A 24,669-nucleotide genomic window follows, 5' to 3' on the forward strand; every position below is an offset into this window, starting at 1 on the left:
ATGCTCACCTGTCTGAATGGTAGCTTTATAAAATCCAAACCAGAGTTCTCTAGAGTTCTTATTAAAATACAGAATAAAAATACATTTTAAAATTAGAAAGGCCACTATTTTCACTAATCCCCCATCCCAAAAAGATTAGAATCCTCCTCAGTCAGTCCCCCGCCCCCATTATTTGAGCTTAAATAGAAAGATAAACTTTGCAATGGATCCTAAAAGTCAACCACAACAAACTCTGTCAGACTAAGGGTTGAAAGTGAATTCCAGTCAAGGGGCCTCTCCCATGAATGTCCTGCTTTTTAGCTCTGATGTAAGAATCTGAAACTGATTGTAATGACTTAATTAGGAGCCATTAGAAATTAGTAGGACATATGACTTAGGGACAGATGACATCTCAGATATAGTGCCTCAGGTGGAAGGAGAAGGGCCAGGACACTTCCATGCTTCCCCACCAACAGACCCTGATTGGTCAGGGGGGTGAAGGAGCACGCAAAGACTTTGCCCTGCCCCCAGAGAGAACCACCAGCTGTTCTGAACAGTTGATGGTTCCCTCTAGGTGGGAGGAGGGAATTCGAGTGTTCCTCCAGTTCAATCAGGGCCTGGGGAGGAGGAACACGTGAAGTCTTTCACTCCCTGCCCCATAAGGAGTGTGCGGTGCTTAGAAGCACCGCATGCTACTGGCATGGCGGGAGGAGACTTTGCGTGCTCCCCGTGCCTTCAAGCCCTGATTGGCCTGGGGATAGGGGGAGCAGGCAAAGTCTCCTCCTGCCCTGCGAGGGGTGCAGGCTTGTAAGCACTGCATGCTTCTTGCAGGATGGGGGCTGGGTGGAAGGAGACTTGGTGCGCTCCCCCAGGCCAATCACGCTGCTCAGCTGGCGGTTGACTCTAAGCATGACGCTTCCCTGCAGGCAAACACGCATATCTACAGGGGAATAGACCTGAGCCCCACATAATTAACTATAACCAACCAGAGAGTCAGAGTTGGGTATAGAAACCAGGAGGCTTTCCAGACCAATTTTCTAGCTGTAATAGAATATCTCCCTTTTGGCATTTTCTGTTGGGAGGGAAAGCATTAATTGCCATTTAAGATCTGCTACCTTTCCTCAGGAGCTGTGATCTTACTAAATTCTATAAGCAAGCTAAGGTTGGGCCTGACCAGTATTTCAATGGCAGATAACCCTCCTCTACCCAAATTTCCCCTCTAAAACCCAAGATGCTTATGAGTAATGGCAAAGATGATTCTGTCTTTGCTGAATGCATACTCCAAGGTAATGTTAGTTTACAAATACTTTTAGACGACACATGAAATCAAGATCCTGGTTCCTTGCCGTTGAATCCATCTCACGAGCAATGTTCTAGTAATATAATTTAATTGCAACGGCAGAGGAATGCACCGGTACCACCAAAAAAAAGTCTTTTGAAGACCTGTGTGAAATTGTGACATTTGTATTTAACTTCTTGGTAAGAATGGTAATTTTTTTTAAACAAAATTGAGAAGTGCCTTGGCTGATATTCATTTAGAAACGTGTCTAATTTTGAGCATAACTCCTTTTTAATGTCTCTTAACTCATTCTCTGATCCTGGTCCGACAGTCACTCTTCAACCAAATGTAAATGGGTTGTCAATCTAGCTGTAGTGCCAGCAGACCAACATGACTTTAGATGTACGGTATTAATAAAAAAGGGTTTAAAACTTTGAAATATTATAGGAGAAAGTGATGTTTCTCACTCACTCTGCATTTACTAAAATAAATATTGTGGTCTAAGTGTCTGCTGCTGGGAATATTTGAGTAGGTAGAAATGTTTTCTTTTTAATTCTCACCATCCCACCAAATACTTCCCTCCTCCCTTTTTGCTCACATTTAAGTCTAAATTACTGGTTTGAAGTTTAAGAAAATATATACAGCATGTGATAGAAGTTTCCAACAAATTTTCATCCTGTTAAAGGCAGAAGAAGAACCTTTCCCCTCTAGCACCCACATGTTTGTTTCCAAGCCTATGACTTTCAAAGGTATTAACTTTGGGTGATAATCCCACTGGCCATTACTGTGTGCACCAATTTAATTTATTCGTGCTATTATATAGCACTATCAACCCAAAATGCTGCTTTAAACTATATTTTAATTAATTCTGGAGTTTGGCATATTTAGACATTAATACCGCCTCTACTATTGTTTATTTGATGGATACCTTGAACTAAAAGAGTAGATGGGATGGTCAGGGCAAAGTTGTTAATACTTTGACCTTCTGTAGTTTTTATATAACATGTAATAAGAAGAAACCACAAAGGGAGAGCCATGTTTACTAAATGTGTGCAATGTGCAAGGCCTAAGTTACCAATACATGCTGCTACTCTAGCAAGGTTCTGAAACATAGAAGACAATGAAAAGCCTTTAGTGCGAGGGAGCTCACAAATTAAACTGGTATTGCTCCATATACGTACGCACGTGTGTGTGTGTGTGTGTGTGTGTGTGTGTGTGTGTGTGTATATATATATAAAAATTTAAGATTATGTAAGAAAAAATACTAAAACAGATAATTAACAAGGTGCATGATCCTGAAAACTACCCACCTTGCTGGCCCCTGCCCTCAAAACACACTGTGCATGCCTCACTGCCTATGCCCTCATCAGGGCCACACACAGCCAGCTGGTGACTGTATAGGCCTGGCTAACTGCCTAACCTCCCCCCACCACCACCCTGTAGTTGTGCCCAGCCTTGCAATCTACCACCCCATATGACACCAGTATATATGCCAGGGCCATGCTATCTGACCCACAAACACCCAGAACCTGGGCCTAGGGCCCACGACTCAAGTACCTGTGCCCAGCCCCACATCTCACCTGTTTCACCCCACACCTGTTGACCAGAGACCTGAGTCCAACTCCTCACCTTGCACTCCCTCCCTCTCCCCCCAGAATGTATCTGCGCCCAGTACCTCCCCCCCACCACAGACAGCTGGTGCCTTTGCCCTCCACCTGGCCGGCTTCTGTGCTGAGTCCCCGCTGTCCTTGGCCCCTCTGCCTCTCCTGCTGGTACGATCCTGGTACCTGCTTCACCGCTCCCCTGCCCAGGCTCACTCACAGCTTACATGGCCCTGACTGTTGCAGCAGCTTCCTGCTGCCCGCCACACAGCTCGCAGCGCCTACCTCCCTGGTCACCACAGTGGCTTCCTGCCACACGCCTCGTGGCTCCTCCAGCCAGGCCACTGCAGCCGCTTCCTGCCGCCTGCCACATGGCTGTGTGGCTCTGTATAGGAGGTGGGAGGGGTGGAAATTTTTTCTGCACATGTCCGCAAGTGCGTAGCTTAGAGGGAACCCTGGACAGTAACTGTAAGAAATGTTAAGTTCCTTTCACCTCAGCTGCTGCTTATGTTGCTGCCATGACAAGGGGAGAGACCTCCATCCCTCCCTCAGCCATGGCAGCTCTGTGCTGGCACTGGAGGAGCACACCTCTCCCCGTCCATGGCTGCAAGAACCAGAGGAGAGACACGTTCCTCCAGACCAAGCAGGGAGCTGCCACAGCCAGGGAGAGAGGCACTCCTCCTTCAACTGCAGCAGGGAGCTGCTGTGGCTAGGGGAAAAGTTGGTTTCTCAGAGTTTTCCCCTGCCCATTCCCAGCAGCACGGATCTGCCATAACCAGAAAAGAGGTGTTTCTCCTCCAGCCCAACTTGGCCTCACTAAAGGTGCCATGACTGGTGCACAAGTGCTTCTCATATGAGCCAGAGCTGCTATTGTGAAAGAGGTCTAGGGGGAGCCCTCTTTTCTGGGGAGCCTGTACACAAAATCCCTCATACCCAGCGCCATCCCAGATCCCATACCTCTAGCCACAGCCTTCACCACTGCACCTCAACCCTCTGTTCCAGTTCTGAGCTCCCTCCTTCACCCAAACGCCTGATCCCTAGCCACACTCCATAGCCTGCAGTCAGACCTCCTCATTCCTCTCCCAATCTTGAGCCCCCTTCTACGCTCTGAATCCCTCAGGCCCATTGCTTGCCACAGATGATCTATGTGAAAAATTATTTTTTTATGTGTACAAATATGGAGGTGATGTCTCACATCATCTCCATATTGGTGATGATGAAATTCATTCTGCACATGGGAATAAAATATGAGAACATTGGTGGTAATGGTTAGAATTAGAAACCCAGCCCTCTACTCAAGATAGTTACATCAGCTACTAGCACGGAGGACATAAGATGAGAGTTGCTTTAGGAACAGCCAATCTTCCTTACTAATCTAGAGAGAGAAAATAATCAACATATTTGCTTAGACATGACCTTGCTCTAAACTACAGAAATCATCTGTTGCTCTGAGAATTTGTATTAAAATACTAATAATTGCCACGAACAATAATAGTCTTATATTTGTAAATCATAGCAATTCTGCTTCTGTTTTTACAAATGAAAAATTAAATCTAGAATTTGCTTGCTGCAAGGGCTTTAACTGGAATCTGACTATGGCAAAAGGATTTCCTAAAACTGTTTCTTGTTAGGACAATGCAACTTTCACATGCTTCACTACTGATGACCTGAATGGCTGAGAGCCAGTAGCTTTTGTTTAGCTTTGTAGTATGTACTTGCTGGATGAGTCTAAACACATGATTCAATTGCTATAAGGGATATAAAAAGTTCATACAGAAAATCTCTTCACCTATTCTCAGAGCTCCATGGATTCTTTCATTTCCCCCATACTACTTTATCCTCCAGAGCTCTGAGACCCCCACCTCATTTGCTCCCCCTTCCAACTGATGACTAATTGTAACTTTCTTTGGAGCCTGTCAGCACCACAGCTCAATCTGCAAACCAATAAGTGTTGAAAGTCATTCAAGCACCCACTAGTGTTAAAGGATGATCTCACTGCCTTTCCATACAAAGAAGGAGAAAGACTGGAATCAGATGAAAACCATTTGCGTGGCAAAGGCAGAACAGAGTCCCACAAGACCACACAGGGGAAAAAAAAAGTTTTCTGAATTTTTTTTATGGCCTTTCAAGAACTACCTCAGGGTAGGAAACTGAAATAAACATATTTCCAGTAAATATGCTACCGCTTCTCCTTTCTTTTGGCTACTCTCATATGCCCATCCCTCCCTCCAAAATATATTTCCAAGAAAAACTTGCTCCTGAAGATTCTTCAGAGTGGTTTGGAAAAGGGTTTTTGTTTTCCCAGTAAAGTAATCTTGTGTTTGGATGCCAGTGCTCATAAACTGTGCAAAGCTCTGTATGTTTTTAGAGTACTGTATCAGCCATAAAGTCTGAGAGCCCTAGCTGGCAGCAAGAACATTCACAATCACTCAAAGTAGCAAACTCTATTAGTGTGAGTGTTGGAATGAAGTCGTTATGTGTTAGTATTAGTGTCTTTGCTCTTTAATTAGATTCTGAACTCAAGTTAGTGTTAATGGACTGACAGTGGGAAAAGGGTAAATGTCTGTTTACTTGGAAGTCGTAAAAAAAAGCAGAGCTGGAACTTAGACCTTGTCTACACCGTCATGTTTTGTCACCAAAAACTGCCTTTTTGCCTGTTGACAACATTTTAATTGCCAACCCTTCCCATTGTAGACATAGACTTGAGTTTGGAAGCTGATTCTGGACTACTGTAGAGCTAGGAATGTGTGCATGTTGTGGCAAAGCCCTGGCTATGCCCCGAGGGTTATTCACTTCTGGTGGATAGCGTTTTCCTCAGAGGCTCCTTGTGACCCTCCACACAGCCTCTTTCTCTTTTTCTTAGAGCAAAAGTCACAGCCTACTCAGCCATCTTCATCATGGGCTAATCCACAATTTGGGATGAAAACCCTTCTGTAGTCCTGGTCCCCTCTCTCACGGGGAAACATGATAGTGGCATGGGGAGGGCTAGGGGAACCTGGGCTCACCCACTACTCTGGGTTCTGGCCCAGGACCCTAAGGCAGCAGCACAGACAAGATTTCCTCTACTCCCAGTCTGGCAGCTTCTTCTCTGGGCCACTTCCACAAAGGATCCCTCTCAGTGCCTTTTCTGTGGTACTTGAGTAAGTCCATCCTGCTTCTCCAGAGCACTCTGCCTTGCTTGCAGACCTCAGCTCTCACCTGGCACACCTCTTCACTCTCAGATCTTGGGCTTCCTGCCCTCCCTGCAGAGAAATCTTATAAACATTCCTCAGCAGGCCTTATTGGGCCATGGGTGCTCTGATTACCCTGCTGCTTCTGGCAAGCTCTTAATTGGTCCCAGGTGCCTGCCTAATTATGCTGCATGAGACTCAGCCCTGCTCACTCAGGGAAGAAGCTGTTCACCTAGAGCCCTTTATCTGCCTCCCATTAGACTGTGGCAGCCAGCTGGGTCTGTCAAAATGTATAATGTGTACATCCCTACCCACTGCATTCATTGTCACTGCTGATGACATCTAGTCTTGATTTGAAGAGCTCAATAGGTGGAGAATCAAACACATGTCTTTGTAGTTTTGTTCCAGTAGTTGATCAACTTCACTGTTAGAAATAAGGCACCATTTTTTATTTTTTTTATTTGTCTGACTTCAGTTTCCAAACATGGATTCTTTTTCTATTTTCTCCACGCACCTGAAGAGTTCTTTACTATCCAGTCTTTTCTCCTCGAGAAGGGAATTACATTGTAATCAAGTCCTCTCTATTTTTGAGAAACTAAACAGTTTGTGTTCTTTAAGAATCCCCGTTAAGGCATTTGCAGGAGCCTTCTAATAATTTTGTGGCTATTTTTCTACAGCTACTTTTCCAATGTCAGTCTTATCCAAAAAGTATAAGACAATCCAAATGGCTCGAAATGGAAGCTAGATACATTCATGTGAAAAATAAGAAGTGCATTGTTAATAGTGAGGATAATTAACCATTGGAACAATTTACCAAAGGTGGTAGTGTGGAGATGGGAGGGAACCTCTTTTGGGCTGGGGGCCACTTGACCCACAGAAAAATCAATCGGGCCACATGCAAGTGAGAAGCAAAACCAAGCCCCTCATGATGTGTAGGAGAGGGCTAAGGCTCAGGCCTTCCCCCCAGGCCAATAGATTTTGTGCTGCCCCCTAGGCTCTGTCGTAGGGTAAAAAATGAGGGACTCAGTGTATGGGAGGGATTGCTTGGGAGTGGGGTGGCAGTGGAGGTGCAGGGTCTGGGTGGGCAGGAGGGTGTGGGAGTGGACTGGGTTTGTAAGGTCTAGACGGTAGGGGGTGTGGGTCAGGTGTGGGAGGTGATGGGATGGGGGCACTTACCTGGTGCAGCTTCTAAGCAGGGCGCTAGTGGCTCCATGCTGTCCTGCACTGGCAGGCACCCCCGACTGCTCCCATTGGCTGGGATTCCCAGCTAATGGAAGAGATGGGGATAGAGTCTGCAAGCCAGTGCATGGGACACATTCTGGCACAGAGCTGCTTCCTTCTCTACCAGGCAGAACCTGTGGCCAGGATGTGGCTGCAGGTTGCCTTGATCCAGCCTGTGAGGTTCAGGGTTCTCCCTCCCTAAGCAAGGAGCCAGCACTGGTGCTCCAGCCATGGAGTGCGGAGGAGGGAAGGGACGAAGTTCACTTCACTGCAGTGGGAGGAGAAGAGCCCCAAGCCTCGCAAGATACTTTATCTGAAATATGTTTAGTTGCAGCACTGCTGATAAAAAGTACCAATGGATGACTCTGAAGTTGTTACAGATAGTCTAATTCTTTTATGCTTAAAAACAAAATTAAAAAAATCATTTTGAATAGTTGTTCTTCTCACTCTGTTAACCATTGACTTTTTTTTTTTTTTTTTTAAAGCAAGGATGCAGATCCAATTCCAGATGAAGCATGGTCAGTCTGCTTTTTTTGGTAGAATGCACTTAATTTTGGAGTAAGCCCCATTAAACTCACTAGCACTTCTGTTTTTTTGAGAAAACAAGTATAGGATAGCTGAGTTATGCTGAAATAAAATAGGGAATAGCCTTATGGCATCACCATTATAGTCTGTGACCATGATGTTCCAAAATAAGCGGCATGTATTATGTAATATAAAATGAGACAATGACACACCGTAGCAACTGGTGTATCAAGATTTCTCTTACTGCAGCTTTCTGTAGAAAATACTTGGGTAACAGATTTTAAACCTAGTTAACTAATTAAACAAACCATAAGGATTAACTAAATTAAACTTTTTCTCCCCAGCACCATTCAGTACAGTAAACCATGTGGGAATTTACTTGTTAAATCACACTTATACTAAAAGGCATAGAGAGGCTTGAAAAAATGGTGCATTGCAAAGTGAACTACAGGCAGTCCCCAGGTTACATGGATCCGACTTACATCGGATCCCTACTTACAAACGGGGTGAGGCAACCCTGCACTAGCTGCTTCCCTCCAGCAGACCAGGGAGACGTGAAGCTAGCGCCCCCCCCTCTCCCCCCAGCAGACCAGGGAGACGCGGAGCAGCTTTTCTCAGCAGACACCTCAGCTTGAGAATAAAGGACTGAGGGAAGTGAGGTGTGGGAGAATAAAACTGAGCTCTGGAGAAATGTTTGGCTAGAGTTTCCCCTACAATATGTACCAGTTCCGACTTACATACAAATTCAACTTAAGAACAAACCTACAGTCCCTATCTTGTACATAACCCAGGGACTGCCTGTATTTAAATTACTAACCAGTTGATTCAGATTTTTTTTTTAAATCTATCCACATCTTCATTCACATGGTTTTCTCCCACTAAGCAGTTTTCCTGATGTTTCCTCCTTGCAGCGAGGCCCTGAATTATCTTCTTGTATTGCTTCCACTTGACACATTTTCCTTTTTTACCCAGGGAACGATTTATTCAAAATATTCCCATATAGTGTGTCGCTTATGCCCACATAGGGATCACAGACATAATTGAATAGAAAAGGAGTTGCGGGTGTAGGATCTGATAACGGAGGGGCGCAAGAATATGTGGCTTATTGTAATCACACTGTGTAGCAATGAAAGCTGTGGGAAAGCCAGCCTTCTGCTTCAGGAGTCACCCATGGGAGTTGAGTGAAAAGCTTCTCGGACCTTTTCACACCTCCCCATATATTTTAGGGCCGTGTTTCTCACCCTTTTGTATTTAAAAAAAAAAAAAAAAAAAAAGTACCTCTTTTAAAAAAAATTCTAAGTACCCTCATTTAAAAAAAAAAAGTACCCCCAATACCTCTAGTTTTCAAACACGTGTTTTTTTTTTCTACCATTGCAACACATTTGTTTAAACAACTTAATCATAGTCGGGTGGGTGATTACATTTTTGGGTGTAAAAAGTACAAAAATAATTAAGCGCTGTAAAACTTAAAATAAAAATTCAGTTTTCTCCAAATTTCAGTTGTGTTGACGTATCCTCCCAGACTTCTCTCGCGTACCCTTGATTGAGTACCCTCATACCACTGGTTGAGAAACACTGTTGTAGGGCATCTGGTAGAAGAGACTATTGGTGAGGAGGGCAGGTGGTTTATCAGTGGTTGCAAAAGGGACTCTGTGCTCCAGCTGCTTTTCCTACACCTCTACCAAGTGCCTCATCAGCTCTGTTTGCTCCCGCAAGAGCCGCAACAGCTCATTCTGCATCTTATGCTCATGTTCACAGAATGCTCACCTGTCCTATTTAGTGCAGGTGATCTCTAACAGCGTTTGCCTCCATGAATTCAGTTGTGGCCTGTCAGTGCAGGTGGATTGCATGAGCTTGTTAAACATTTCATCCTGTGTACATCTTTTTCACCTTCTAATCTGCAAAAGCCTAACAGCTGGCAGAGCAGGGGAAGGGAAGCAGACTGATAGTTCCAGCTGCACTAGGGGGAGGTGGAAACCAAAGGTAGACTTTAGAGAAGATACACTGTAAAAAAAACAGAGGGTTAACTCTCTTACAGGCGACCCTTCTCCCCACGTTTATGACCTAATTGGTTCCCAGAGAACCACTGTAAGTCAAGCCATCGTGAGTTGAACCATTATTTCCCAGAGGCGCAATGTTATAAATGGCGGTTCTGTTCCGGGAAACCTGTTTCATACCCTAAAAATACCAATATTGACTATGGAAATGGAGGAAAACTAAATAAAACACTAATATATGCCTTTACAAACATTTATTTACTTAAAACAAACATTCAATATGAAAATAAAGCACAAACTAATTTGAAAATTCTTAAGTATACAATACTGTACATGGAGTATTGCAAAAGTTCCATTTATGAAATTCCTTCATCTTCTTCACTTGGGGAGGGGGTTGGGACTGCATCTGGATCATCAAAATCTAATCTTCTTGAAAGAGGAAGAGGGATAGATTGGGGGAACTTGGTTGAGACAAAGTTAGTTTCTGGGCGGCTTTTCTCAATGGACCGGACTATCTAAGGCTTCTTAAAATAGGAATCCAATGAGGTCTGGACTGAAGATGCTGCCTTCTTTTCATAGCAAGCATAGGCATTCTTAATTGTTGAAATGACCTTTGAACTGTGTTCGAAATTAGGATCATCTGTCTCAAAAATTTTCAGTGCTGACTCGAACGCCTCCGAAAGGCTTTGAACGGTAAATGCTCAGGGGAGCGGGAGTCTCGACAGTAACCTCTTCTTCTATGACCATTCTTCGATTTCCAAAAGATCTTTTTTGGTGAGTTCCTGAGCATGAGAATCCAACAACTCAGTCACATCTTCAGGAGAAACTTTGAGATCCTGTCCATTTGCCATCTCGACCACAGATCCAGTGACTTCTGCAACAGGATCTTAAAAGCTCCCAAAATCCTGAACAAATTGAGGGCAGAGTTTCTTCCAAAAAACCCTGAGGTTGGATTTGGTGACTGCGTTCCAGGTTTCTTTAATGATTTTTACGGTGTCCAAAATATTGGAAGACTTTCAGAATTCTTTGATTGTTGGTCCACGTTCTTCGTCAACTGCTTCTACCAGCCTGTTGAAAGTCCCTCCAAGATGATAAGCCTTGAATGAACTGATGACCCCCTGGTCCATTGATTGAAGCAACACAGTTGTGTTAGGGGGAAAGAAAACAATCTTGATATTCCGATTTGCATGTTGAAGAATTCTGGGAAGGCCTTGAGCATTGTCCAAAATGAGCAGTAATTTAAATGGAAGGTCATTTTCAGAACAATATTTTTGGACCTCAGGTATAAAATTCTAGGTGAACCTATCTTCAAAAAGAGATGCAGTCTCCAAGCTTTGGAGTTTGATTTCCAAATGACTGGAAGGGTTCCCTTCACCAAATCCTTAAGTGCCCTTGGGTTCTCAGCACGGTAGACAAGCATTAGTTTCAATTTGCTGTCCCCTGCACCATTAGCCCCCAACAACAAAGTCAGTCAATCTTTAGCAGCGTTGAATCCGGGCATTGACTTTTCTTCCTTCACAATGTAAGTCCTCGATGGCATTTTCTTCCAATAAATTCTGGTTTAGTCAACACTGAACACCTGCTGAGGACAATAGCCTTCCTCTTTGATAATTTTGGCTAACTTCTGCAGAAAATCCTTCGTTGCTTCCGTGGTGGCACTGGCTACTTCTCCTTGGACTCGAATGTTATGCCAACCAGCTCTCTTCCTAAAGCAGTCAAACCAACCCTTGCTAGCATTGAAAGAATTGTCCTTGGATGCAGGGATGACCAACCCATTAAATGAAGAGAGCCGAAACAGCGGTGGAAAAAATGCAGAGCCGCACCAAAATTATTGAGCCAAAAAAAAAAGTGCCTCGAAGACACTTCTAGCCTTAGACGAAATCGTCATTTAATTGAGAGGCATATGGATGCACTGCGTCTGATCATTTATCCACAAAATTAAAAGGTTTTCCATTTCGGGAATGAGCCCATCATGTTTTCTAATCACTGTTGTTTGCATTGGCCTTGCACTCTTCACTTCCTTTAAATATTTAGGCTTGTCCTTCAGTTGTACTCACGGTTGAATGAGACAACTTACATTTATTAGCTAGTTCATACACTTTCATGCCTGAATCGTGACGCTTCAAAATTTCATGTTTAATTTCCAAAGTAACGGCTTTCCTGGTGGTCTTGGTTGATTTTCCACTCTGTGCATCACTTTTCCTTTTCTCAGACATGGTGAACAGCAAAAATAGTTCAAATAATGCACAAAAATAACTAAAAAGTGAGGACTGATGTGGGGGAGATGCACACAGTTCAATCAGCAGCTGCAGACTGGTGAGTCTGACTGACCTTGTGCATTTTCTCTTTTGGGATGACCATGGAGTCTGTGTCGTACACCATCATAAATGTGAGCTGTATATAAATGGGAGGATTTTAGGAGCTATCTTGCATTAAAAATGGTTGGTTGTAAATGCCGGGGGTTCTTAAGTTGGGGGTCGCCTGTGTAATGAATGAAGTACTGTACTGCACAAAAGATCTGTATTACGTATAAGGCTGAATTTTTTCCTTTTAAACTGTGTACCTAACAATAAGGTATAACACAAGACAGCTGGGCAGCTGAACTCAGTTTGTTGGCAGGCATAAAAAACAATACATTAGGAGGCTCTTTTGCTTCCACTTTGAAAATACGTAGAAAGGGTGCTTCATTGTAGCTCTTGCACTTGTATTTGCAAAGCGGTGGGGGAGGAGAGGGACAACAGCATGCTTGTAGACTGAAGTCTTCCTTTGCCATATTGACTAGAATAGGGGAGTGGTGCAGCAGGTTAGGGGTTTGGAAGCTCATAGTCCAGCATGTGGTCATCCTCCATTCCCGCACAGCATGGCTGTTCTCCAGGATGAGCCCTTCACAAACAGAGCAGCAAACCTGGGGAGTAGTGTGGAGAAGGATTTGGGAGTCATAATGGACCACAAGCAGGACACAGAATTTACTCTGCACTGATTAGATCTCAGCTAGAGTATTGTGTCCAGTCCTGGATGCCACATTTCAGGAAAGATGTAGACAAACTAGAGAAAGTCCAGAGAAGAGTAACAAAAACTATTAAAGCTCTAGAAAACATGACCTAAGAGAGAAGATTGAAAGAATTAGGTTGGTTTAATCTGAAAAAAAAAAAGAACCTCGGAGGGGACATAATAGCTTTCAAGTACCTAAAAGGAGGTACTTGAAGGTACTAAAAGGAGGAGGAGTGAAAAAATTACTCTCATTAGTCTCTGAGGATATGATAAGAAGCAATGGGCTTAAATTGCGGCACGGGAAGTTTAGAATCATAGAGCTGGAAGAGACCTCAAGAGGTCATCAAGTCCAGCCCCCTGCCCAAGGCAGGACTAATCCCAACTAAATCAAGCCAGCCAGGGCTTTGTCAAGCTGAGACTTAAAAACCTCTAGGGATGACGATTCTACCACCTCCCTAAGTAATCCATTCCAGTACTTCACCACCCTCCTAGTGAAATAGATTTCCTAATATCCAACCTAGACCTCCCCGCTGTAACTTGAGACCATTGCTCCCTGTTCTGCCATCCGTCACTACTGTGAACAGCCTTTCTCCATCCTCTTTGAAACCTCCCTTCAGGAAGTTGAAGGCTGCTATCAAAGACCCCCTCAGTTTTCTCTTCTGCAGACTAAACAGACCCAACTCCCTCTGTCTCTTCTCATAGGTCATGTGCTCCAGCCCTCTACTCCTTTTGGTCGCCCTCCACTGGACCCTCTCCAATGCATCCACATCCTTTCTGTAGTGGGGGGCCCAGAACTAGACAGAGTACTCCAGCTGTAGCTTCACCAGAGCGGAATGAAGGGGAATAATCACTTCTCTAGATCAGCTGGCAATGCTCCTCCTAATGCAAGCTAATATGCCATTAGCCTTCTTAGCTACAAGGGCACACTGTTGACCTGTGTTTCTTAAACTTTTTAAGACTGAGGAACACCAAACAATTTTTTTATGGGGAACACCAAGGATTTTTGTTGGGAGGGGGGAGGAAATTTGCCCCTTTTAAGGATGGCCATTTCTCTCCACGTATGGTGACCATATTTTCTGAACCAAAATTAGGGATACATTACCTACACCCCCTGAGCTCTGTTTACTATGCCCCTGACACTCGGAGTCAACATGGACACATGAGCAGAAGTAAAAGTAACCCCCTCGAAGAACTTTCCCCACCATTCTCCTATCCATAGGGAATGAGTTTGGCCCCCACCAAACCCTCTCTCCTCTGGTGCTGGTCTCTCCCCTGCAGGTGTCTGCCCTTCTGCTTCACCCCCAGAATCCCCTGGCACCTGCACCTTCCCTTACCCCTGCACCCTCCTGTTGCTTCCTTCTTCCCTCACTGCCCCTGCCCCCTTGCCCTCTTTCTCCCTGATGCCCGTCCCCTCACCACCCTTTGCCCCAGTTCCGCTTATGCCCCTCTGTGCCCTCACACATGACTTGCTCCATGGCCACCTTCCTCATGCCCACCCCTCCTTTCTACCCTTTTCACAGCACCTCCCACTCACCTTGCTTCCTCTTGCCACCAATGCCCTTCCTCTCTCTTCTCCCAGTATCACTGTCCCTTCCACTTTCCCACCCACACTGATACCTTTCCTCCCTCCTCCTGCCCTTTTCCTCATTGTCTCCACTTGGCCCCCTAGCATTTGTCTTTCCTCCACCCTGTCCCTTGGTGCCTTCGCCTTTCTTCTCCTGCCCTGCCCCCCTCCCCTCAGCACAAGCCCCTTCCTCTTCCACCCTTCTTCCCCCTAGTTCTCTCTGAGCCCCTCCCCCACCTTTTGCCTTCCAGTTTGCGGGGCTGGAGTCTGTGCTCAAGCCCCAAAAGTCCCACAGCCCTGGCCCCAGCTGCTTCCAAGGCAGGACCACTTGCTGGGCCTGGAGCTGGGCCACTTGCAGTGCTAATGTTAGTGCCGCATTTCAGTCCCTGCACCAGCTTTCGCTCCCGTTAGGAGGAGTGCCGGGGAGAAAGACCCCACCCTCCCAGATCTGGCTTGAGGAGCACGGCAGAGCAAGCGGGTCTGTGCACTGCCGCTCCCCCAATGGGGTGTGAAGGGGCGGGGAGAGAAAGGGCTGTGCACACCAACAGAACCCAAACGTACCCCGCTCTGCAGCACTCCAGCCGAGCTCTGCACTGTCTCTGCTGGGACTCTGTTGGCAGCTCCCAGGAGCCACTCACCGGCTCCAACCAGTGCCCCTCCCCCTCTGGCAGCAGTGGCAGCCATCTGTGGATGGAGGAGGCCTGGCTGACGGCACACAGCAAAGGCAGTCCCACAGCAGGAGGGAAGGGCCATGAGGTGGGAAGAGGGGCTTGCCGGACAGCAGCGCGTGCTACATGGGAGCTCAGAGCTCTGGACACTGTGTGCCACCGCCAGCGGCCCTGGCTGCCCACGCAAAGCACCAAGATAGCCGCTTACATGCTGGGTGGAGGCAGGGAGTTGCTGTTGCACCGCGCTAGTGCTGGGTGTCTTTAAATCCGGGACTGTCCCGGGAAAAAAGGGACGTATGGTCGCCATACCTCCGTGGCACTCCTCGGGCTGCATTAAGAAACGCTGCTGTTGACTCATATCCAGCTTCTCATCCACTGTAATCTCCAGGTCCTTTTCTGCAGAACTGCTACTTAGCCAGTCAGTCCCCAGCCTGTAACAATGCTTGGGATTCTTCCGTTCCAAGTGCAGGACTCTGCACTTGTCCTTGTTGAACCTCATCAAATTTCTTTTGGCCCAATCCTCTAATCTGTCTAGGTCGCTCTGGATCCTAGCCCTGCCCTCCAGCAGATCTACCTCTCTGGCTTAATGTCATCTGCAAACTTGCTGAGGGTGCAATACATCCCCTCATCCAGGTCATTAATAAAGATGTTGAACAAAACTGGTTTAGGTTGAACATTAGGAGAAACTTACTGTCAGGGTGGTTAAGCCTTGGAATAAATTACTTAGGGAAGTCATGGAATCTCCATCATTGGCGATTTTTAAGAGCAGATTAGACAAACACTTGTCAGGATTGGGCTGTTGTTTGGTCTTGAAGGGTACTAGATGGTCTCTTGAGATCTCTTCCAGTTTTATGATTCTGTTACTAGGTTAAACATTGTGTATAATTTGTCATATGGTAATAGGGTGCCTTACTTTCTATCTCACTTTCAGTGGTGGAAATCTCAAAATGTACTTGTAGAATTCTTTTTTTTATATATATATTGGTTTAATCCTAATACTTGAGATTTTTCAGAAGAAAAAAACCCCATAAATTAATTTTCTCGTATTTGATCATTCAATCTGTAACCATTAATGGCAATGAACGTTTTTGCTATCTCTGTTTTTCTCTGATGTATTTTAGCATTTAGTTGTATTTGGAGTTGTAAACAGTAAACTTCCCCTTCAAATTCTTTATGATCAGAGCAGATTCTGGTATGGCTCACTACTTTCTGTCTCCCTCAATTCTTCATCTTAAAGTGTTGCATGATTCTGCTTTGTTCTATTTAACAGTTCCAAAATACCACACCACTGGCAGCTGCTTCTCAGTAATAGGCCTAGTAACCCCAGTTTATATATGTTTGTAAAGATCTTATGTTTCCACAGTGCAATTAACAGGTTACCTCTGTTGGTGTATTTGCCTAGTTGAAAATAAGAAATTAATCGAACATCCAAAACCTTTTGTGAGGGGTTAGAATATGGAGGGCAAAATGAAGCTGAGGATGGGATGCAGTCTTAATAAGAATAAAAATCTAATGATGAATTCTTTCTCTCTTTAATGTTTCTCTTCAGACTCTCTGTGGCCAAAGATTCGGGTTCCACTGAAAGTTGTGAAGACCACAGAAAACAAGCTTAGTAACCGCTTCTTCCCCTATGATGAGATTGAAACGGAGGCAGTATTGGCCATTGATGATGATATCATCATGTTGACCTCAGATGAACTGCAGTTTGGTTATGAGGTAAAAGGCTTGCTTGTTTCTTTTCTGTGTTATGCTATTTGCCTAACACTCTGTGAGTATCACATGGGGAAAAGGCCAGGTGATCAGCTGGTATAAGTATTAATAGCTCCATGGACTTCAGTGAATCTGTCAATTTATACCCACTGAGGGTCTGCCCTAAAAAAAATTGGGGGCTCATGCATTTGAAAAGCTATTTAGCTATGGGTAACTTCCTAGCCAAGCATCAACGACTTGTAAACGGCCTATCGCTGCTACAGCATCCAAGATATTCTGTATATATTAGAAGAAATCCATGGTAGGTGAATGGGTTCTATAGCTTTTCAGTTTCAGTAGCTTCTATTATTTTTGTGTTTTTTCTAAAATATTTTTAGCAGCTACGCACCTTCAAATATAGTAATGATTCTCAATAAGCATAACACCTGGGGTATTCTAACAAATGGGAATTAGATAGAATGGAAAATTCTCTGTTTATCTGTCTCTTGGATCAGTTGCCAGCAGTTTTGCCACTGGGATAGTTCTTATTTTCATCTCCTATGAAGGAAGTGCAAGATCCAGAAGTTAAGGACTGAGAACAGGAATGGTCTCCTGAAGGGAAAGTGCGTTAGCACTAGTGTGGCAGAACAAAAAGGACGATTGATATGATATGTCAAAGGGTAGATGCACAATACACAGGTTGAAAGTTGTGAGGACACAGTGACTGCTGTTACAGTGATGGTGCCAATAAATTGAAAAATAGTGTCCAAATCAACTATCCATGGCATTACAATGAAGGTGAAAATTTCAACCTGAGTTATCTGTCAAAATGACCACACATTTAAAAGGAAGTAGTCAATTTCACTTCTGAAATTTAGGTTTTTTAAAAACAGGTTGAAATTTATCTTACGGCATTTATTTTCATCTTCCTTTTTTATATTTGGGTATATGATACAATATGTAGAATCTGACATACTATAACACCTGTGTACAAACAATAATTCTCTGTTATGGAAGGAGAAGACTTTTTTTGTTGTAAAATCTAGTATTAGTATAAATATAGATTCAATTTAAAGTTTCTTTTAAAACCATGTCAGAAAACATTTTTGTTTTGTTTTTTGTTTTTTAATGTATGTAAGTACATTTACATTTTGCTGCAGAATGGGGAAGCAAAACAAAATTACACTCGGCTTAATGCATGAGAACTGGACCTTGAAACTGAGTTAATTTCATTGCCCAAACAGAGTGAAATAGCAAAATCAAACAGCATAAAAGACTGGAAAGTAAAATAATGTTGCTGTCTGTATGCTGTTACTAATCTAACCTTCTAACATAGGATTTAGTCAAGATTTATTTAAGTTATACATCCTTTTAATGTGAATCCTCTACAACTGAAAGAAATTTTTAGCCAGTTACCAGTTTTGGATTCAAGAAGTTGTCTGTCACAAATTAGATATGCTAACTTAAACAATAACAATTTTTAAATGTAGTGGAGACAAGAGTGTCACTTGTCTCCATAGGGAAATGTATCCCTTGAGAGAGTAAGGGTTACACATTGGTAAGTGAGACATGAAAGGAGAACAAAAAGACAATTGTGTTTCTTTATATCCTGGTTGGTCTTTTCTATACTACTTTTTCCCCTTGATGTTTCCTCCCCATTGCTAATGACAGTTCATTTCCATCATAAGAAACTGCTAGCCCAAGCATTTTAAATACCATACTCGATAGAACTGTACTGAAAAGGGCTAGATAACAAGGTGGTGATATCACTGGCAGCCATCAGTACCTTTTCTAGGTTTGTGCATCTACTCTTGCTGCGAGCTGTGGGGCTGAATTCGTGAAAAAATTTACAGGAGAAAAAATGTCATGTTAACAGAGCTTCTAACTGGTACCTCTGATACCAGTTTAATTCTCATGTCACCATAACTCTGTCTCAAACTGAAACAAAAATAAATTCAAGAGAACCTAAGTTCCTTAGTTCCAAAATGAGCCTTTAGTACTAATAGTGCAAAGTTCTGAGGGCTTCTTTTTAAAGACTCTAACTGCAGGTCACAACTACAAGTGATTTTGGGTTGTATTTTCAGCAAGAAATCATGAGAATCAAAAATAAGGAGTGCACATATTCTAAGATGTAATGCACTGCATTTTGCCAAAAGATTTCCCAAGAGAATAATAATCTTTTTAATATGAAGGCATAAGTGACTTAACATCTATGAAGTGCTCTTTTATATCAAGTGTTAAGTAAATGACTTTCTTAAGTTTATATAGGAAACACTTTAAAAACAACAAATACCGTAAAATCTCGAGTATAATGTGCACTTTTTCCCCTGGTTTTTTAGGGTCAAAGCTGGGGTGCGCATTATACATAGAGTTTCTGTTAAAGTTTTTAACTCATCCTTCCCTCTGCACAGAAACTTTCCACCTGCAACGCGGCGCCCCCTCAGGCTCCTGGACAAGGCGAGGAGCCGGCGGTGTTGCCAGACTGCAGCACCCTGGCTCACTGCCTGCCCGTTCTCGGCGTGGCACGTGGGCAGGGGGCCCCCACAGCAGGCACGAACTCAGTGCGGCACGAGCTGAGCTGGGTAGGGGGCTCCCGTGGTAGGCACGAGCTGAGCTGGGCAGGGGGCCTCCGCGGCAGGCACAAGCTCAGCCAGGTTCCTGGACAAGGTGAGGAGCACCCTGGCTCGCTGCCTTCCCAGTCTCAGCGCGTGACAACTGAGGGGGGGGGAGAAGGGGCCCCGCGGCAGGCACGAGCTCAGTGCAGCGCACAGGCAGCTGCGGGGGGGAGGGGAGCAGGGAGCAGGTTTCAAACTCTGCTGCCGGCTCCCCGGTCCTGCACGCGTGTTTCCCGGGCGAGCCTGCAGGTGGGAGCAGCCCTTTCCTTCCTATATTTGCTGTAAAATCGCGAGCGTAATGGGGATGCACATTATATATAGGAGTTCACTTTTTTCCAGGATTCTGATGCTGAAAAGGTAGGTACGCGTTATACATAAGTGTGCATTATACTCGTGATTTTACGGTAGTCCAGTTTTCGCTTACAGACAACTCCATAACCTGAAACAGATTTTTTCCAGTAACCATGTATGACGTAGTGGGGGTGCTGACTTCTCTGTAACCCAGGGTTCCTCTGTGCTGTGATGTGCGATTCCCACTGACTCACCCACATGTGTATTGGTCCAGACACCTAGTCCCAGCATGAGCAGATAACACTGCTCTTCCCAGGGGGAGAGAAGAAGGGAGGCGGAGACGAACACCTGGCTGAAGGGCAGAGTCTGGGAGCAAGGCAGTTCCTGGATGGGAAACATGAAGAGAACAAACTAAGCTAAGGGTGAGGGGGCAATGGACCTCCTAACTCAAGGGGTCTGAGGAATCCTGGCCCTGACTCCTGTAGCCACATCACGTTTATGCTGTGCTGTATCCTGGAGAAGCAATAAACCCTCTCTATTCTACTGGCTGGCGGAGTCTGTTCTGTCTGCTACGGGGGTATAGGATCGGGGGGTGGGTCCCCGTTGCACCGTCACACCATGCAACACACCTTCATCGTAAGTGTCCAGGAACACACCCCTGCAATCAGCCCTAGTGCCAACTCTGCGCACACATCTACACAAGCGATTTCATCACTGGATCCAACCATATCAGCCACCAAATCAGAGGCTCATTTAACTGCACATCCACTAATGTGATCTATGCCATCAAATGCCAGCAATGTCCCACTGCAATGTATATTTACCAAACTGGACAGTATCTATGGGAAAGAATTAATGGACCCAAATCAGATATCCTTAAAGGCAACACACAAAAACCTGTTGGAGAGCACTTTAATCTTCCTGGACGCTCATTAATGGATCTCCAAGTCACTTTTTTATTTCGGACCAATTCCACAAGCCAAACACACAGAGAAGGGTTGGAATTTAACTTCATTCAGAAGTTTAATTCTCATGCAAATGGTATGAATCATGATATTGGATGGCTTGCACATTATCACCCAACCAGATAATGATGGTGCTAACGGTTCTTGATGTCTATGTCCAATCTGGTGTTGGTCATCTTTCTTTTCAAGTGCAAAAAAAATGGTTCTTATCAGCCTCTTGTAACTATTTAGTCTTTAAGGTGCTACTAGACTATTTGTTGTTGTTTAAGTCTTTCCTGATACAGATTAACTTGGCTACCCCTCTGAAGCTTTCAAGTTTATACAGTTATTCGGTATTTGTAACTCCCCATCAGCTCTAACCATTAGGACACATTATCTAATTCAGGGCTTATCTGCATGGAGACCTAGTGAACGGCAAACTCTAGCCTGTTGTGTGCTGCCATGTTTGAAATAGCATGTCAAAGCATACTACAGAATTTCTAGCAAATGTTAGGTGACTTAGTGTGTGACAGGCTAGTGTACTGTAGATTTATACTTGGCTTGCTATACTGTCATTTTCCGTGTAGCAAAACCCTTATTTGCCTGCTGGAGGTCAGTTGATTGGAGTCCAGGACTGATTGGGTAAGAGTTTGCATGAGTGAATTTAGCTGTTTGGATACAGAATTACTTTGCTAGATGTATTTTGTAGACCTCTAGTTTTAACTGTAAAATCATTCTAGTTTAATAAGCTGCCATACAGACAGAATAGTAAAATACCTTATTAAACATGTAACTTAAGAAAATTCAAGATTACTTTGTATCCATATATTTTTAGATTAGTAGGTTTTTTAAATGCTGAATCAAACAAAAGTATGGCAACTTATTTTACCTATACAATTTTCCCTCGTAAGGCAAGCGAGTGATACTGTTCCTGTCTCCAGCCCAGAAATCAGGGACTACAGATTGATCTTCTCTGGCTTTGAGTGTCTTTGACTTGCTTGACAGCCTGAACTGGCTACCAGATGTTTAAATTGTCCTCAGCCTGTGATAATTTATTTATCTGTTTATGTATTTTTACCAGGAAAGTATCTCTTGAGTTCTTGACTCATTTGCAGCAGGAATCCAGAGGGAACAGTAGCAGCATATAATGTTACAAGAAAGTTTTCTTTTAAAAGTATGTCTGCTTCTGCTTCAGTCACAAAAACCATTTGGAAACGTGACATTTAGTTAGTTTTTTCACTTCTATCGTCATCTTTGAGACGCTATTTTAAACATGTGGCAAAACCTTTCTGTCACACAGACTTATGTGGATATATAGAGTAGATCTTTAAAAAACCAAAAATAAAACTTAAAACAAAAAAAAGCACAACTTTGATCTCCATACAGTTTGTCATAAAAAAATATAGTAACACTCAGTGTCAGACATTTTTTTTACTTGTTAAGTGAACTGTTACTGTTCAGTGATTTATTACATAATGTAAAAACTGTACCAGCACACAGAAAAATAGTACTTTGCTGCTGTTTATAAGGAGGTGTAGGAATACCTAGAATATTATAAATTAAAATAGGATATTTATAGAAACCTGCATGACAGAATTTCACCAAAGTATGTAGAGGTACTGACAAACTAAACTACTAACCAGACAGTGGCAACTTTTCTAACCATTCATTAGCCTCTACTATTTTCATTTCAGGGCAGATTAATAAAGAAGTCAAGAAATTAAGTGCATTCAGATTATCATATGTTTTTAGAAAAATATTATAGGAAATCCATTGGCTTATCCCTAATCTTTTTTGAAGGGACTTGGAGCCTTCTCTCTAGGATTTCATGGTTTTGTTGTGAGGTGTCAAGGCAAGGTGTTTAAACTTTCTGTGCCTCTGATTTGTCCATCTGTAAAACAGGGATAATAGTTTTCAGACATGGATTTTGGGAAGCATTTTTAATAAATATTTAGCACTTCACAACTTCAATGTGCTATATGAGCATTCATTCAAGTAATGAACATAATATGGAATTACTTTTTTCCTTCAGGCTATTTTTACTCTGAAGCATTTCAGAATACACGTTTTTCATATGAAACTAGGAAGAAGAATAGACCATACTTGGTTAGAATTATAAACATTTTGCCTCCTGTTAGATGCCACCTCATGGGACTTTTCTAAAATAACTCCGCTGGATCTATACCAATCCAGAGATTTTGTGGAGGTTAAAAATTGTTTTCCAAATTGGAATAATAGAAGGCATTGGTTCTGTTTGTCTGGGATTCTTATTTATGTTCAACAGCAACACTGGTGAGAAAAGACAGCATATGGCGTGAGGGAGAAAGACATAGAGCCCTGATTTATTGCATTTTCCTCAATCCATGTAGGATAACAACATTTCATTTTTACAGGACTACAATTTTTCTTTTCGTCTTCTAAAATGACTTTTTTCTGATACTAATTCTAAAATAGATCAGAAAACTCTTATTTTGGTACATCTATTGCTAATATCTTTTTTACAATAGCATCTTTCATCCATTGTGCTCTATAAGCTGAAATCACTTGAGCCACCTCTGGGATGGACTATGGCAGCTGTTTATATATTGCACACCAACATTGTAGACTAGGTTGGACCAAAAAGTAGAGCACAATATATCTAAATGAAACCATAGAGGGCACTTTAGTTAGGCATAGTGTAAATACTCATTTTGGACAATGTAATTAATATCCTGTTCATGTGTAAAATGCCTTAAGTTTTAATAAAGCCAGATTGTCAAAACTTCTGTTTGAAATTTCATCTGCAAACTATACAAAGGCAAAAGAAAGATAAGAATATTAGAATAGAATAGAATAGAATAGAATAGAATAGAATAGAATAGAATAGAACTAGAAGGAACCTCGAGAGATCAAGTCTAGTCCCCTGCCCTCATAGCTGGACCAAGCACCATCTAGATCATCTCTGATAGATGTCTATCCAACTACTATGGCTCCATCAGGAACTCTTTAATGTCTTGAAAATCAAAAGGGAATCCTACAAAAAGTGGAAACATGGACCGATTGCTAAAGAGAAGTACAAAAGAATATACAAATACAAAAAAATATGAATTACAAGTAGCAAGGGATATAATAGGCAATAAGAAGTGGCCAGCCCAGCTCAGCACCGGGTCGGTGCCCAACCTGGTCCTGCTATCAAAGTCCAGCCTTACACCATGGTCAGCACACAATTTGGCACCACAATTGGCTCTGGCACTGCAGTTAGCACCTCTAGCACTATGTTTGGCACTCAGCCTGGAAGCACAGATGGGATAGCTATAATCCAGTCAGTGCCTGTTGTGGAGGTCACCTGGGAATTGGAAGGTCAGGAAGACCTAGAGCTGGGGCAACTATGAAAGTCTCATTCACCTCCTTACTGGCCATGGACAATAGGGCCCATCAGGAGCTACTAAGGAAATTTTGCCAAATTTGGACCTACAAGCCAAGGAGGTTGAGATCTTGACCCTATGGGCAATATTCTCACCCCAGAAGGATCCTCCAGAGTGGCATTGCCTTTTATTAAGATAGTTTGCACCACTAAGACCTTATGGCAGATGTCTGCCTCCCACTGTCGGAGGGAATGTTTTGTACCCTCTAAGTACCATGTACTTTTTCATGCACCTACAGACAGGAACATTGGTTGTGGATGGGGGGAATGCAAAGGAGAGGCAGGGGCCCCACTCCTAAATCAGGGGAGGCTGAAAATCTGGTCCTCTTTGGCTTTAAGTTCTATTCAGTGAGGGGACTTCATCTGAGAATTTCAGACCAGCAAGTGAACCGTTGCCGTTATAATTTTAATTCTTGGGCCTTCTTCGGAAAATTCTGCACAGAGTTTGCAGCTTTTCTGGAGGAGAGAAAGATCATATCCAGGACTTTTCTCGAAGCCACGTTAGACACTGCGGACTCAGCAATTCACACAATGTCCACAGGGATTGTAATGCATAGAAATTTCTGATTGCAGGTCTTAGGCCTTCTGCTGGGAGGTCCAGCATACCATTCAAGACCTGCCTTTTGATGGCTGGGAGCTTTTTCCAGAGCAAACTGATTCCAGGCTCCATAGCCTGAAGGACACTAGGGCAACTTTAAAGTCATTATGCCTTCATACACAGGCCCTGAAAGG

At 43.5% G+C, this 24,669-nt stretch overlaps 1 protein-coding gene across 1 annotated transcript in view; it reads left to right on the forward strand.

The window, feature by feature from the left end:
* The window catches only part of EXT2 (exostosin glycosyltransferase 2), a 131,424-nt gene that overhangs the window by 83,205 nt on the left and 23,550 nt on the right, over window positions 1-24,669 (forward strand). Inside the window, exon 10 of the mRNA XM_075927527.1 lies at window positions 16,545-16,711. Coding sequence (XP_075783642.1) covers window positions 16,545-16,711 — 167 coding nt within the window. The remainder of the gene's footprint in view (window positions 1-16,544; window positions 16,712-24,669) is intronic.

This window comes from Pelodiscus sinensis, chromosome 4 (assembly GCF_049634645.1).
Source record: "Pelodiscus sinensis isolate JC-2024 chromosome 4, ASM4963464v1, whole genome shotgun sequence".
Taxonomy (NCBI): Eukaryota; Metazoa; Chordata; order Testudines; family Trionychidae; genus Pelodiscus; species Pelodiscus sinensis.